This window comes from Cloeon dipterum, chromosome 2, assembly GCF_949628265.1.
Source record: "Cloeon dipterum chromosome 2, ieCloDipt1.1, whole genome shotgun sequence".
Taxonomy (NCBI): domain Eukaryota; kingdom Metazoa; phylum Arthropoda; class Insecta; order Ephemeroptera; family Baetidae; genus Cloeon; species Cloeon dipterum.
Genome location: NC_088787.1, coordinates 14,840,780 through 14,854,955, shown reverse-complemented (window position 1 = coordinate 14,854,955; position 14,176 = coordinate 14,840,780). Strand labels below are relative to the sequence as shown.

At 39.1% G+C, this 14,176-nt stretch overlaps 1 protein-coding gene across 5 annotated transcripts in view; it reads left to right on the top strand.

The window, feature by feature from the left end:
* The first annotated feature begins 112 nt into the window (after positions 1-112).
* LOC135936548 (adipokinetic hormone/corazonin-related peptide receptor variant I-like) overlaps positions 113-14,176 on the top strand; it is a 34,017-nt gene continuing 19,953 nt past the window's right edge. For 3 of the 5 annotated variants that reach the window (XM_065479403.1, XM_065479401.1, XM_065479399.1), the window contains exons 1-2: positions 117-869; positions 11,696-11,900. In XM_065479403.1, the coding sequence (XP_065335475.1) occupies positions 324-869; positions 11,696-11,900 (751 nt within the window). In that variant the 5' untranslated portion in view covers positions 117-323. Of the gene's footprint in view, positions 870-11,695; positions 11,901-14,176 lie in introns of all 5 variants that reach the window. The other 2 variants (XM_065479402.1, XM_065479400.1) reach the window with 2 other exon arrangements.

The following is a 14,176-nucleotide window of genomic DNA, read 5'->3' as shown; positions in this document are numbered from 1 at the left end:
AAAGTTTCAGAGCGAAACTCAATGAAGTGTGGGGCGCAGTCTCAATGAGCGTTAACAGGTGTTGCCTGTGCTGAGGCGTAGGGCGTAGGGGTGCTCTTTCCAAACGGAGAGTCAGTCTGTGCGCAGCTCTCTCTCGCGTAGCACTCTCGACCCGCCGGAAGGAGCGACGACTAAACTGAAACTGACATACAGACAAAAAAGTGCAGTTAGTTGCAATAACTCTACCCTTGCGCGCTTCAGTGGGCCAATTTTAGCCTTCATTCCTTGGAAATGTCTGCTGGCGTTTTTTAGCTTGGCTGGTTTTAATTTTGCACAGACGAACTATGGATGCTGCCGAAGAGAATTTTGTGGCCAAGATCAGCGACGAGCAGTTAGCCGGAAACTTGAGTGTGTGGCGCAACGGCTCGGAGGTGTATGATGGGGACGCGGAGCCGACGCTGCCTCCCGAGTTGCGGTTCAACACGGGAGCCCTGGTCGCGATCATCGTGTACAGCAGCCTCTTCGTGGTGGCCGCGGTGGGCAATGTGACCGTGTTTGTCACCCTTTACCGGAACCGTCACCGCAAGTCGCGGATAAACCTGATGATCATGCACCTGGCCATCGCCGACATGGTGGTCACCTTTGTGATGATCCCACTCGAGGTCGGCTGGCGAGCCACCACCCAGTGGTTGGCCGGCAACGCCGCCTGCAAAATCTTGCTTTTTCTGCGGGCCTTCGGGCTCTACCTGAGCTCCATGGTGCTAGTGTGTGTCAGCCTGGATCGTTACTTCGCCATCCTGTACCCCCTGAGGGTGAACGACGCCCGCCGACGGGGCAAGATGATGCTGATCCTCGCCTGGGTTGTCTCCATCATTTGCTCAATGCCGCAGGTGAGCCAGCTCCTTGCTCCTCCACCCTTGCAAATGGGCTGCGCCCAGTCTTAAATTTCACTGATCGACCGTGAAATTTGAAATTTAGCGAATAATGGGCAGTTAAATTTGTATCGCGAATCAAACAGAGCTAGGGATTTGATTAAACATCAATTGGAAGTTATTTGATTTTGAGGAACGATTTCAATGCAACTAGGAACAAAAAGCTGGCAATTGAATTGGATGGCTATAAAATGGCAGCATATGGAATTCGAAAATGAATTTCTGCTGCTGGCTTATTTTAGTAAACAATGTTTGGTTAGTTTCGATTGAAGAGGAGTACATATTAATTTCATTTTTGTTGGGTATTCCTGTTTGCATAAAAGCAGCGCGCACTGACTAAACATTCGTATTCACTTTGAATCAGCAGGGCACACAAATTCGAAATTATTGTGCCACAAACATGAAAGAACTGGTTGTTATTAAAAAGAAGCTCAGCTAGACGAGAGGTCGGTTATTAATATCTGCAATCTGCATTACAGCTACGCTCTTTTAAGCCATGCGCAAACTTAATGTAGGCTAACGTGTTGACTCCTTTTTACAGTATATTTTATTTATTGAGGCGCTTAATAAGTTGGAAACTTCTTTTGTGAGAGTTGCAGTGTGACCCGATTTCATTTGGGTGAATGCACCAAAATTGAACGGCATGTGCTCAAGACTAAATAGGCGTTAAATAGGAGACTGAATCTAGAATTTCTGTCATTTGACCAAAAACTCTACCATTCTTTGGCATTAGCCGGAACCAAGCTTATGGAGAATTTTATTTTCCAATGGGCGTTTCTGCCTAGTACTTAAAATGCATCAAAGATTCCTATGTAGCTTGTGGCAATACTTCGAGGGTGAAATCAAGAGAACAGAATAATTAATTTCTACTTTGGGCGTAGGCTAACAATTTATTTAAGGTGAAAGGGCGTTGCAAACTAATGCATTGCATATTTTGGGTACAACAGCTATAGGTCTGTATTGTGCATACCAATAACATTTTCATAGATTTGACTAACTCAATGTTGAAATTTGTGTACATCTCTATGATTTAATTATTAACATTAAGGTTAAAATAAAATAATAATTTGAAATTATTTTAGTCTATCGAAAGAATGTCATTAGCCTTATGCCAATTGGCAAAAATCCATGAAAACTGCGCCCGAGGCGATCTCCCCCTGCGAGAACGACTGTGAAAGCTGAAAAGCAGCGACTAGCTGGCCGGCCGGCCCAGCGTCCTTCTCACCCGCACAAACACACACGCACACGCGAAACAGCGACGAAAGGCTAATTTTATACATTCTGTGTTCTTGCGGTGTAGCTGCCGGGGCGGCTGGCGGCCGCGCGCCGCCGCATCTTTTAGGTCTGCAGGTGCATGTTTGGACAGTTCAGGCCGATTAATTTCAAGACACCGGCCTTTAAATTCTGGGTAGCAATTTAAGTGTCTATTTAAGAAAAATTAATATCTAAATAGGTTTAAAATTTTTTGAAGAAGGATTGTTAGGACAATATAACTGTTTTTCCTCACACTCTTACTCGTCAGCCCCTGCTTGCTTTCTGATAGCTAATCCCTCGGTTTCCGAGTAAAGTGAAACTTGCAATGCTGGTCTGGGAAAATTTTGCAATGAGGATGCAAACATTTTAAAACTTTTGAACTTGCGCAACACAAATAGCAGCGATGAAAGCTCTGCTAAAAGGGTAGAATTATCGTTGCATATTTTCAGACTTCAAAGACTTGCTCCGCTCTATTTTATGAAGAGCCTTTATTTTTTTAACCTCTGCTTAGCACATCCCGTGGGCAATGGTCCCAGTAACACCGCCGAGGGGATAACATGGGACCCGAGTGCCCGCAGAGGAGCTTGGGCCTAATGTGGCCATCGTTTCGCCTCCCCGCACCGAGATCTTTTATTGAAATGCCAGACATTTGTCCCTAAAGCCGCTGAAAAGGTGCGAAAAACAGCAAGTAGTAAGACTTAGTGGCGCTTCCTACAACCCCGTTGAGCTATTTGAGCATTTCGAGTCACTATAAAGTAACCAACTTTTGCCATCTCTGCGACATTGGGCAGCTAGTATTAGATACCCTAACTGCTCAAATATCTCCCATTGCTTTGACACTCCTGAGAATGTCTTAACAACGCGAGCCAACACGCTGATTCAATACCCGTTGGCTATATACAGCCAAGTGAATGTAAAAATTTAATGCTATACGCGGTTTGAAGTTATTTCGAATTTATATGAATTTCTCGAGGAATCAGTAAAATTACATAAATAACCATAATTTATCTCCAAAATATTTTATATGTTTCAACTAATCTAGTCGCAAGTTGTTACTCCATTTGCACATGTTAATCAACAAGCATTACACATGTTACTCAACAACAGTGCAATGCGCTGAATCAATATTAAGTGCAATTGAGTGGAAACGAGAAGAGGGGATACAAACAAACTCCGTGCTGCTTAATTTAACAGTCGTTAATCCCGCATGTAATTCATGTGATCCAATTTAATCTCACCTAACAATCAAAATCAACTAAAGCACCGTTCCTTTGCGGGCGTACGAACTCGGTGCAAATAACGTAAATTAATCATAGCTTGCAGGAACTCGTAATCCTTTCGCAAACTCGCTTACTCGATACTGACAGTTAGTATGGTTGAAATATTCATAACATAAATGATTATGCATGCAGATTAGACCTGCCAATTATAGGTATTGCGCTTTGGAAGAAAATGAAGGGGCCGCAAAGCCGCCCAAGGACACAAGCGCAGAAGACGCACGACTGCACTTATTGTTAGTAGTACAGCCTGTCATTAATGTATTTTGTATTTCAATTGTTGAGTATTGTTGAGTAAATCTAGATTCTTTAAAAAAGCCCTCAGCGTAGACAAGAGAATGAAATCCAGATTTGTCTATGAATTGGTTCAGACTGATTATTTTGTTAATGACCTTAAATCTAAATACTCTCTTCCCTCTACAATTGCCTATGAGAAGTTTTTGAATAATATGAATGTTAAACGACAATCTATTGACCCAAAATTTTTTGAAACCCCTGCTATGTGTAATTTGGATTGGACTAATACAAATTGTAAAGACAGGGCTATGTTAACTAGATATTCTTTTCATGGCTATCATTTCCTCGTCTGTTCACATAAATGTTTTCATCTCGAAGTCACCGCTAATTGTAAATGTATTTATTGTGATTCTTTGCTTTCTAGTATGTACCATTTACTAGACTGTGTCAAAAAACCTTTAACTTTATCACAAGCATTCCGTTATAATAAATAAAATTGTAATTGACTTTAGTTGTACACCGATGGTGTCCAATAAAATGAATAATAATTGTTGAGTATAGAGGATTATTCATAAATTTGATACTGTGCTTCGGCTTAAATGTTCGTTCAAATACTATTTTTAGTCAGAAATACCTATCCGTAGCACTATATTCTTACCGCAGACAAAATTTTAACCACATTAAATGAATGCTACGTTATTTCAAACGTTTAAAAAATTAGATAAGTGAATGTCGAGTGCTGATTTTGCCTTATTTCTCGGGTGCTTTAAAACACACAAAATATTAACACCAAACTCCCTCTTAAATATCCACAAGGTTTGGGTTCTTTGAAGAAACCGCTTTGTTGTAACATCTAAGTAACCGCTAATTTGCTTGCACTTTGGTGGATGCTTAGGTGCCTTGCCTACTAAATGTATGATTGCAGTTTTAACGCTTCACGTTCAAAGGAATTATTTTTTATCATTTTTGCTATCGAAAATTCCATGGATGTCTTCTAACTGATTTCCAAATTATATTAAATTTAATACTTTATTATTTAGTCACTGCTCTATTCGTGGATGATTGGCCACGAATATTAATATCGCACGGCTTTCTCTTTACTCAATAACGGAGAAGACTCAATAACATTCGGAGGAGAATAGGATTGTTAAATTTCATTCGGCAACTGTCAATAAAGGCGTTACTCTGGCAACTGGCGGAATCAAGCAGCAGTTTTACAGTTGGAGAACCCATTGTCATTGCGGTTTCTCCACCGCAGCCAAGTTTAAGGATGCCATGAAAGGTGTTACCGAGTAAATGCGAATAACGATCTCTACGCTCAGAGTGTCTCACGAGAAGTTACTGAACGCTCTAACAAAAACAAGCAAACAGTCATTTATGGCGAAGGCAGTCAGTTAATTTAGAAGCAGGCATCTTAAAACGATTTTAGCGACGCAATGCCACTGGCACTGTCGAAACGGCAACAAATTAAAGAGCAGAACGTGTTTACCAAACCTTCCACAAAAGCCACAGACTAAAGCCCTCGTTGTTCATTAAGCTTGAAGAATCCGATTTTAACCTTAGCCCGACGCCCACAGCTGATGACTCGAATTCCCCCAGACTATGGCGGGGAACTTTTCCAATCTAATTTCGATGTCAAAGTTATGGGCCGAAGGGCAAATTTCCACACCTCGACAGTTTCGCTTATTTTCTTTCCCAAAATTTATCTGGCCACATCAGCACTCTCCATAAATTGGGTTATTTTATGCTGAGAGAAAATGCGTTTTCCTAAAATTCACTCAATTTTAGTATTGATAATTTTCATTTCACTCTGCATGTATAATAAGGCGTATAGTTAGAATAGCTATTTTATTTATTTATATTTTTATCGATAAAATTTGAACTTCAATATATAAGAAAAACTAAAGCCACCAATAATACATTCAATAAAATTATAATATATATTTTTGTGCCTTTTCTGGTTTTATATATGATCCTCTTCTGTTACGCTCTTTTCCACTCCACGATTCTTGTGTACACAAGAAAGCGGCCATCCCTCGTCTAATGTTATTTTGTGGTATATCCGTAAACACAGCCCTCTACAAAGTGGTAGGGCCGATCCCAACGCTGGGTGGAAGCGAGCGGTCCCACCTCCCTTTGTGCACAGGTTTGGTGATGATTTTCTCCGGCGCGCAGTACCTCGGCCCCACGCTGCTCCTGGTCAGTCTGCAAACAAACTTCGGGAAAGCAATATAGATTTTGTTGAAAACCAACTCGCTGCCCATTCCCAACACCCACAATAATACACACATGGTTGCTTGGCGTGGAAGGAAATAAATACATATTTTATAGTGTGCCACGTACAGTTCAGAAAATGATAAAAAGCTATCACAGTTTATAAATTTGTAGAGCAGGTTTGATGAACTTCAATGATAGCTTTTTATTCCGATATGGAAATTCTCTATTGTGGCGATCAACTCTCGGAAATATACTGTATGTAACTTGCGTCCGTGCAAGAAGCCCAGCCCAGAAAAAGACCTCCGTGCTTTTGCTTCTGCACGGATGTCTTTGATTGAAACGCTACACATTCGTCTCGTGAAGCCATTCACGCATACTGAAAAGGAGCAAATCAGCAAATAACGAGTCCTTTCGCACGCCTCTCGGATCCCAATGGACCAACATAGTGCAGGAACCCCACGCTCAACCCTTGACACCAACGAATGGCTCGGTTTCTTGCATTTCAATTGCACGCAATATTCACACCATTGGCTTGGTATTAGCAATTTCTTTCATCTGATATTTTTTTGTAACTCTGCAGCATAGAATATATTAACAAATATGTATATTTTAAATTTTCGAGATTCATGAAATCCAATGCAGAAGTCACACAGTGAAAAATGCCAGAGCGCTAGCGAAACTTGACGCATCTGTTTCGAATTAGCACGTTTTTGTGTTACCTTGTGCCATAATCAGTTACTCTTTTTTAAGCTCTCTAACTGCGAGGGCTGGCATGCTGAGCTGAGATTAGAGTTTATTTAACGCAACATCATCGCTGCCGCCAACGTGAAGAACATGAACCTTTTTATCACTCTCTCCCGTATATAAACAGCACATCCTGTTATGAAAACAGCGAAAAAATTATTAGCAGGCGGTAAGTGCTCTAGAGAATGATTAATTATTTGCAGCGTTGCGAGCAAAAAGTATTTGAAACCAACGAGCTATTTAGCTCTGATTTTCTTCCGCCTTGTTAATTTTCGGTGATGGAAATCTGTATTTGAAGATAAATAATCAGAAATAAATTAAACAATTTCTCGCAAAACCAACACAAAATTATATCTTTGTTTGAGGAATGTTCATGCAAAAAATTAAATATGGAAAATAAAATGGGATATTTCGTTAAAATTTTACCTCCATCATAAATACGATCCAGATCTGAAGGTTGATTTCCTGATAAAAACAGCAGAATCATGTTGACAATGACATCTTTCTGCCTAATGTTTTTGTTTTGAAGGGAAAAACTCAATATTGGCTCCTGAGAAGATGAATCAACACGAGATTCGACTTTTTATTAGGATTCAAAACAAAACTTGTGTATAGTCATGCATGTAAAAATTGGAAAGGTTCTTTTTTGCGTCGGACATAGACCAGATCTTGACAGCATTTCCAGTTCAGAGAGAGCTCTTTTAATTTAATGAGAAAGCTTACTTTTTGGGCCTATTCCTTCTCATTTTTGCTCAAAATCATTTCATTTGGTTTATTTTACCACATGGAAATTATGCCACTTTCATGAATATCTTTTGTTTAGTAATTCTTTTACTTCTTTTACAAAAAATAATATGAGCGTTTCAAGCAGAAAGTTTATTTTTATAATTTCACCTTAGATTGTGGAATTTTATGTTTCATTCGCTTCATTAATTTAACTAAATCAACATCCGAGAACGAGTTAAACGTAAAAATGTGTTCAGGCGGGGCCTAACCTTAAGCGATCTCCATGGAATTTTACGCAATGTTGCTGCAAAACGTTCTGCTCCGCTTGCTAAAAGTTTCCTGTTCCCAAAAGCATATTACCCATGCGGGTTGTGGCAATGGGGCCGGATTAAATGCACACACCACCTCTATAGGCGCAAGCGTGGGAGAACGATTTCTCTCGTTGCGAAACACTATGGCCAGCAGTTTTGCCAATGAAACAATCGATGCTCAACGGAAATGGCACGTTACTGCTAAAACCTTTCCAACCCTTATTGTTCTAAACTCGTCAGAATAAAAGCAATCCTTTCGAAGTGAGTTCTTTATTCATTCCACTCAATTTTATGTCAAGGAAAATCAGCATTTTAAAATGATTTATATTCAGTTATGAGTTTAAAGTAGGAAAGTATTAGTTGGCCACTTCAGTGCTGTGTTCACGACAATGAACAATCATCGCTGCCACTATTAATAAGAGGGTCCGACAGCATTTGCATTTGGTACTTGGTTGGACTTTCCCCCGTTGAAGAGAATTTATTTAGGGCACACGAAGTTAATTGGTTGAAGCGCTGGCGAAGAAAGTGCGGAAGGTAGCGGCAATTTATATGGATATTTTGGCTGCTTTGTGGTGCTGCACGGCACTTTGATGTTCCTTTATGTTGGAGTATTTCAAGACGCAGCGGTGTTTTGAACGCTTGGCATTGAAACGGGTCTTTAAACTCTCTGGAACAAAGGATACCATTTTTTTATACGCGCTTGTGTGTGTTTTGTACGTCTTGTACAACGCAAGCAGGTCACTTGTGTATTCTGGAAAAGGGAGCACTAAAAAATTATACAAAATCCATCGTTTTTATTGTATAATCTTATAAGATTCAGAACTTGCTATTTTTTAAAAGCCTTTCCAGATGAAAGTATTGGATTTTCCCCATCACATTGACACATCTTTGAGGCTTTTACGGCGGTAGAAAAGAGAGAATTGCGCGAATATGCCAGCTTTCAGCGTCACTAAAAGCGTTTTAATCTGATCATCCACGGTTGGGTGGAATGTACGTGCGTCTGTTATTCGATATTTGGGCTTTAGAACCACGGGACGCTCCGATGCGCAATCCTTAGCAGACAGCTTTTATTTACTTTCACTCGAGAAGCGTATCGTCTATTTGGGCACATGCAATAAGAAATTTGAGCAAACTCCCGAAAAGATGGTTTTTTTAAGTTAAATGAATTAAGTTTTGCAACAATAAGGGTTCACCAACTTTGCAACAACAACAAAAGCAGCAAGAGAAAATTACACTTATGTAGTTTTCCGCATTTTCTAATTTCGGTGGCTTTCATAGAACAACTGTTGAAGCTAAATTTAAAAGCCTTTTTTTCTGCGGCATTTGTGATTTTGGCAGGGAATGTCCATGATGAATCATTTTTATGTACAATACTGTAATTTTTAATCGGAGAGGAAAACATAAATGACATATTCCCATGCTTACACACATACAAGTGATTCGGAAAATGCGAAAAGCCCGCAAAATAGGTCTTATATTGCAAGCTGTATTTTTCCTGGAACCGAGTAGGTTTATAAAACTAATGCTGGTAATGAAGTTGGAAATCATCTCTTAGAAAATGTTTGTTTCCAACAATTTGATTGGGTGCTGGAGGAATTTTCCGAACAAATGTCGAAGTAATTCCCAGAACAGCGGCTCATAATTACGACTGTTTCAAAGCGGAAACGAGAAAATGCGGTGCAGAGACCGGAAAGTAATTTGAATGTGGAGATCGATCTGGTGTAAAAGGAACGGCGAGTTTGCGTGACAAACCACAAAAGACAGCAGCTGCGACTTATGGCGTTTCCCAGTTAGACTTTGAGCCCCCGCACCTGTCGCCCCCATAATATGCGAAATTTAATCAATTCAATAGACATTTTGTCACATGAGGTGAAAACTCCCTGTATGCTTGCTCCTTTCTTTTTATAAAAGCGCTGAGGGTGTTGACAGACGTGGGCGTCTGAATTACCAGGGAAAATTGATGTGGTCTCGCGGCACGGTGGAAAGCAAATATTGAGTGAAACCGGCCCCCTGACGCTTTGAGGTTTAATTGTGAGGGTACTGTGTACTCGATGAGTCTATTCAAGGCCCTCTATTCATTGTAACTTGACCACTGAGGTCACCCGACTCACTTTTCGCCGCACAAAAACAATGAGGTCGCGCCAATTTTTATCAAGGGCGAAGCAATCAAGCTTCTCCATAAGCTGACAGCGAATCTGTGCCGGGGAAATTTCGAGTCTGTTGGCGTTGATTGAGAAAAGCGCTCGAAATGTTAGAGTCATTCAATGGGTGATTGATTGCGAAAAAAACTCACCTTTCAAAACGTTGAGAATTTTCTGTTGCATAGTTATTCTCCGTAATTAATTTTTCCAGCAGCGATAGCAACACTTGCGTTCCGACATGCAATTAATTTTGAATGAGGAATAGCGAATCAAAATTCACAAACGTTTGTTTTATGTTATTCTTTTCTTTTTGTTTTTATTATTTCCTCGTGCTGAGCAAGCACCAATGATTTGGCAACGCAATTTTTTAAATCTTTATTTCTTTTTAACCTTGCTCTTCCATGAATTCAAGAGAGTATGTTTTTTGTTTCATGCTATTCAAAACAATTATTTCCATTTTTTCTTAGTTCGAAACGTTTTGTTGAATTTCTAGTTTGGTCTAAGCAATTTTCAAATGAGCTAAATCTAAAGTAATGAGAATCATGACAACATGAACTATTGCGACCAGTTGAGGATCGATTTTGCAAATATTTTGATTGTTTAAAATATCACTTCTAATTTTATTGGCTTAACAATGGCTTCCCATACATTCTAACGAACAGGCAAGGAAGGCTAACAAGTCAAAAAATTGCAAAATAAAATTTATATCACACGCTCTCGTACTGTAAAGCTGCTGTTTCGGCCCCGCAGAACTCATTTACGGTACGAGAGCGTGTGGTATTAATTTCATTTTGCAATATTTGAACTTTCTAGCCATCCTTGCCTGTTTGTTCGCATGCGGGAGTAGACATTGTAAAATCAGTAGAATTAAATTCGCTTGGTTTTTACTTTTTATGTGTACGTTTGTCACTTATATCATTTTGGTAAAAAGCTTTTTAAGCAATAGCCCCAATTAGTTACGTTTTGGAGGCTATTTGGCCATATTTAACTTCAAGTGATTGGTGTAGACTGGAAATCTCTAAATTCAGATTTTTAAAACTATAGCATCAAAATTTATGAAATTCAGATTGATGTACAAATAAGCTGACACCGACTTAATTGATTTTCCTTACTGATATTTTTTTCAGATTTATTCTTTTTGTTTTGCTTCTTATACATCAACTTGACACTTAATCTTAGTACAATTTATTTAATGGGAAAAAAGGTTCATTTTTAAAATGGCTTTCTCTATAGTTATGGATGCCTTCGTAGAAGATTGCGTTACTATGATAGATGTCTTTACTTTGTACACAATTTCATACCAGACAAACTTTTCTCTTCACATGTAGATGATCCGAGAGTGAAAAATTAAAATTGGAGAGCAGCTCAGTCTCCACTGAGGGGAAAAATAGACGTATGTTATATGGTCCTTATATTTCATGAAACCTGCTTTTATAAAATTCTTCATGTTGTTTTGACACCGCTATTTTAGCAGGGAGCTCAATTAGGGCCTGCGAACGTTGTATTTAGCAGCCAGCGCACAATATGGTGCGTCAAAATGAGAAATGGGGTAGGGGTCGCAAACAAATTCCCACTATCGCAGGCAGCCTTGACACTTTTGCAAAAGCTAATTAGTGATATTAAAGAAGAGATGGCTTTCATTACAGCTCTCATTTCCCTCCTGGCGTTTTAAAAAATACTTATTCAGCTAAGAGCCTTGAGAAGATGTTTTCGCACCAATTAAGTGCTTTTCGGAAAAGTAGGCTCGAGGCGGGTGCACTGCACATGGCACAGCGTCAAAGCATATAATATGCCGAACTCTGCTGCTCGCTTTAACAGCAGGGATTATGTACTCGCGTAAACTGTTAAGGTAATGGATGTTGTCTCGCTTGTTGCAGAGTATCGTGTTTCACGTCTCACAACACCCCGTCTACAAAGACTTCTGGCAGTGCGTGACTTTCGGCGCCTTTCCTTCCCAGAAGGAGGAGACGGCCTACAACCTCTTCTGCGTGCTGGTCATGTACTTCATTCCCTTGATAGTGATTTGCTTCGCGTACTCGCGGATCCTGTGGGAGATTTTCAAGAAATCCAGAGAAAACAAAGGTAGGATCAAATGATATGGAAAACGCAACTTCTATAGTTCTATTCGAATTCTGCGTCGCCGTAAATCAGTACGATTTTGAACGCATACTGTCATCATTGTCATAGGTAAAGAGATACCCCTGTCTTATCGATTTGTGCCGTATAGTTGAGTATATGGGCGCTTTTTTAACCTTGCGGCATGTTGGTATGTATATTTTTAGAAAAGGCGATCAAGAGCAGAGTTGTGGGACTGCTCACCCAGGACACCACACACTTGCTTTGTCATTTAAAATCTCTCGTCCAACTCCAACGTACAGATGAAGGAGGTGCTCATATGCGAGTGGGGTCGTGTCTGAATCTGAGTGATCACTGCGCTTGATCGCAGACAATTTTTATTCTAAAAATATCTCAATGTACCGCAAGAATTAATACATTCTCTCGTTATATTATGTGAGGGCGCGATTCCACTAAAATAAATTATGGAGAGGGCATGTTTACCCTTGAAAACCTTTTTTTATCGACCTTATATATTAATTAATAGGCCCATTCAAATGCCAGATGGTTGATAGTTGGCAAGAATTAACGGAATTGAATGAATCATGGTAGACTGATAGTTTTCAGGTAGGTATTTTGTTTTTCCTAAATTAAAAAAATTGCCCAAGTATTATTTAAAATCATTGCTTGTTTTAAATTTGATTATCTTGGCTTCCAAATAAGTTAATGCCTTACCCAAAGCTATTTGAAAGTTAATGGTGGGCAACAAATCAACATTTCATGTTAAGGTCACTAAAATTTGACTGGTTGGAGCGTCACCAAAACGACTCTTTTTATGTAACAGGCATCAGGGCTTATTAATTATTGCAATTTTGAATTTCGATTTTGTTCAGGATGCTAAAATAATTAAAATATACAAAGAAGAATCGTGAAATGGCGAGAAGAAATGAATATATTTTGAAGAAATGAATATTTTTTTATCATCTATCAATAGGAATAACATCCAAATAATACCGCGCGTGGAATCTTAATCTTTGCCTTAAAGTGCTCACCGTATGCAAAGTTGCATTTTTAATTTTTCTAGCATATATATGAGGGATGCTTGAAATTATAGAGCTGCGTGTAAAAATTGCGTCACATCATCAGTAGATATGAGACAATATTTATTGACAGTTATCCTGACTAATCCCTAAATAATTTAATGGTCAGCTATCGTCAGTTAGTAATGAGTCTATAAAAGCAAATATGACAGTCGGAAAAACTATATTCGCTGAATTCGTATAATTTCAATTTCCGATGAAGACCAGTGTAGCGATTCATTTTTTCAAAATTTGTAGCCTTTTGAAGCTCAGTAGTAAGAGCAATGAACCGTAATACTCACGAAATGTTTGTGCTCTGCTCTAATTGGCCTTCTCTGCTAGTTAAAACGGAATCCTGACGATCGACGCTAAAAATAACCGTATAGAAATGCTCCTGATCTGTCTGAAAAAATCAACATCACAAAAACATGTATCTCTTTTTTCCACAGCATCAGCAAACAAGTAAAAGCATCATTTGCGCAGAGCCTGATTTTTTATGAAGCTATATAGTATTTGTCTCTTTGGCCTTTTACGGTTAGTGCTGAGAATAGCAATACTGGAAGTAGCATTTGGTGGAGGCAGCCAAATAAAACTCATTTGTTCTTTGGAATGGTGCTTTATTTATCGTTCGGCAGGATTAGGAACGTGATGTGGAATTGAAGCTTGGTTATTGGTGGTGTTAGAGAATAATAAAAAAAAGTTTGGAGTAGTGTCTCTCCAGTAAAAAGCAGGCATGAATTTTAAGCTGACCAAAAGTTTGCAGCTTTTCTTCATAAATATTAATAAAACAGAAATAACTTTTGGTTATTAATACCGTGAGAAAGTTTCGATGCATCTTTAGCGTTGTTACCGAAAGATTTAAGCAGTATTACTTTTAGGCATCATTAAAAAATCATATTCTACTGCCATCGTGTGGAGCACCAACACAGCTTGTGCTCAGAATCATAGTTGTAGTAAATCACCACCACCACACCATGACATAGAGAGCGATGTAATCTTTCCTATAGAATTTGTAACACGCGAGCAACGTGCATGCTTTTTACGCAACCGCGGAATCTATTTTTTGAGAGGGGTAGAATAATGGTGACAGGGTTACAATAAAGTAATATATCAAAAATGAATGTATACTATAATCGTACCAGGTGAAGGATTAAGGGTTTGTTGTGATAAAAAAAGCAATAAAATGTCAGCAGACTTCAAAGATGCCTCGTCAAGATATTTGAC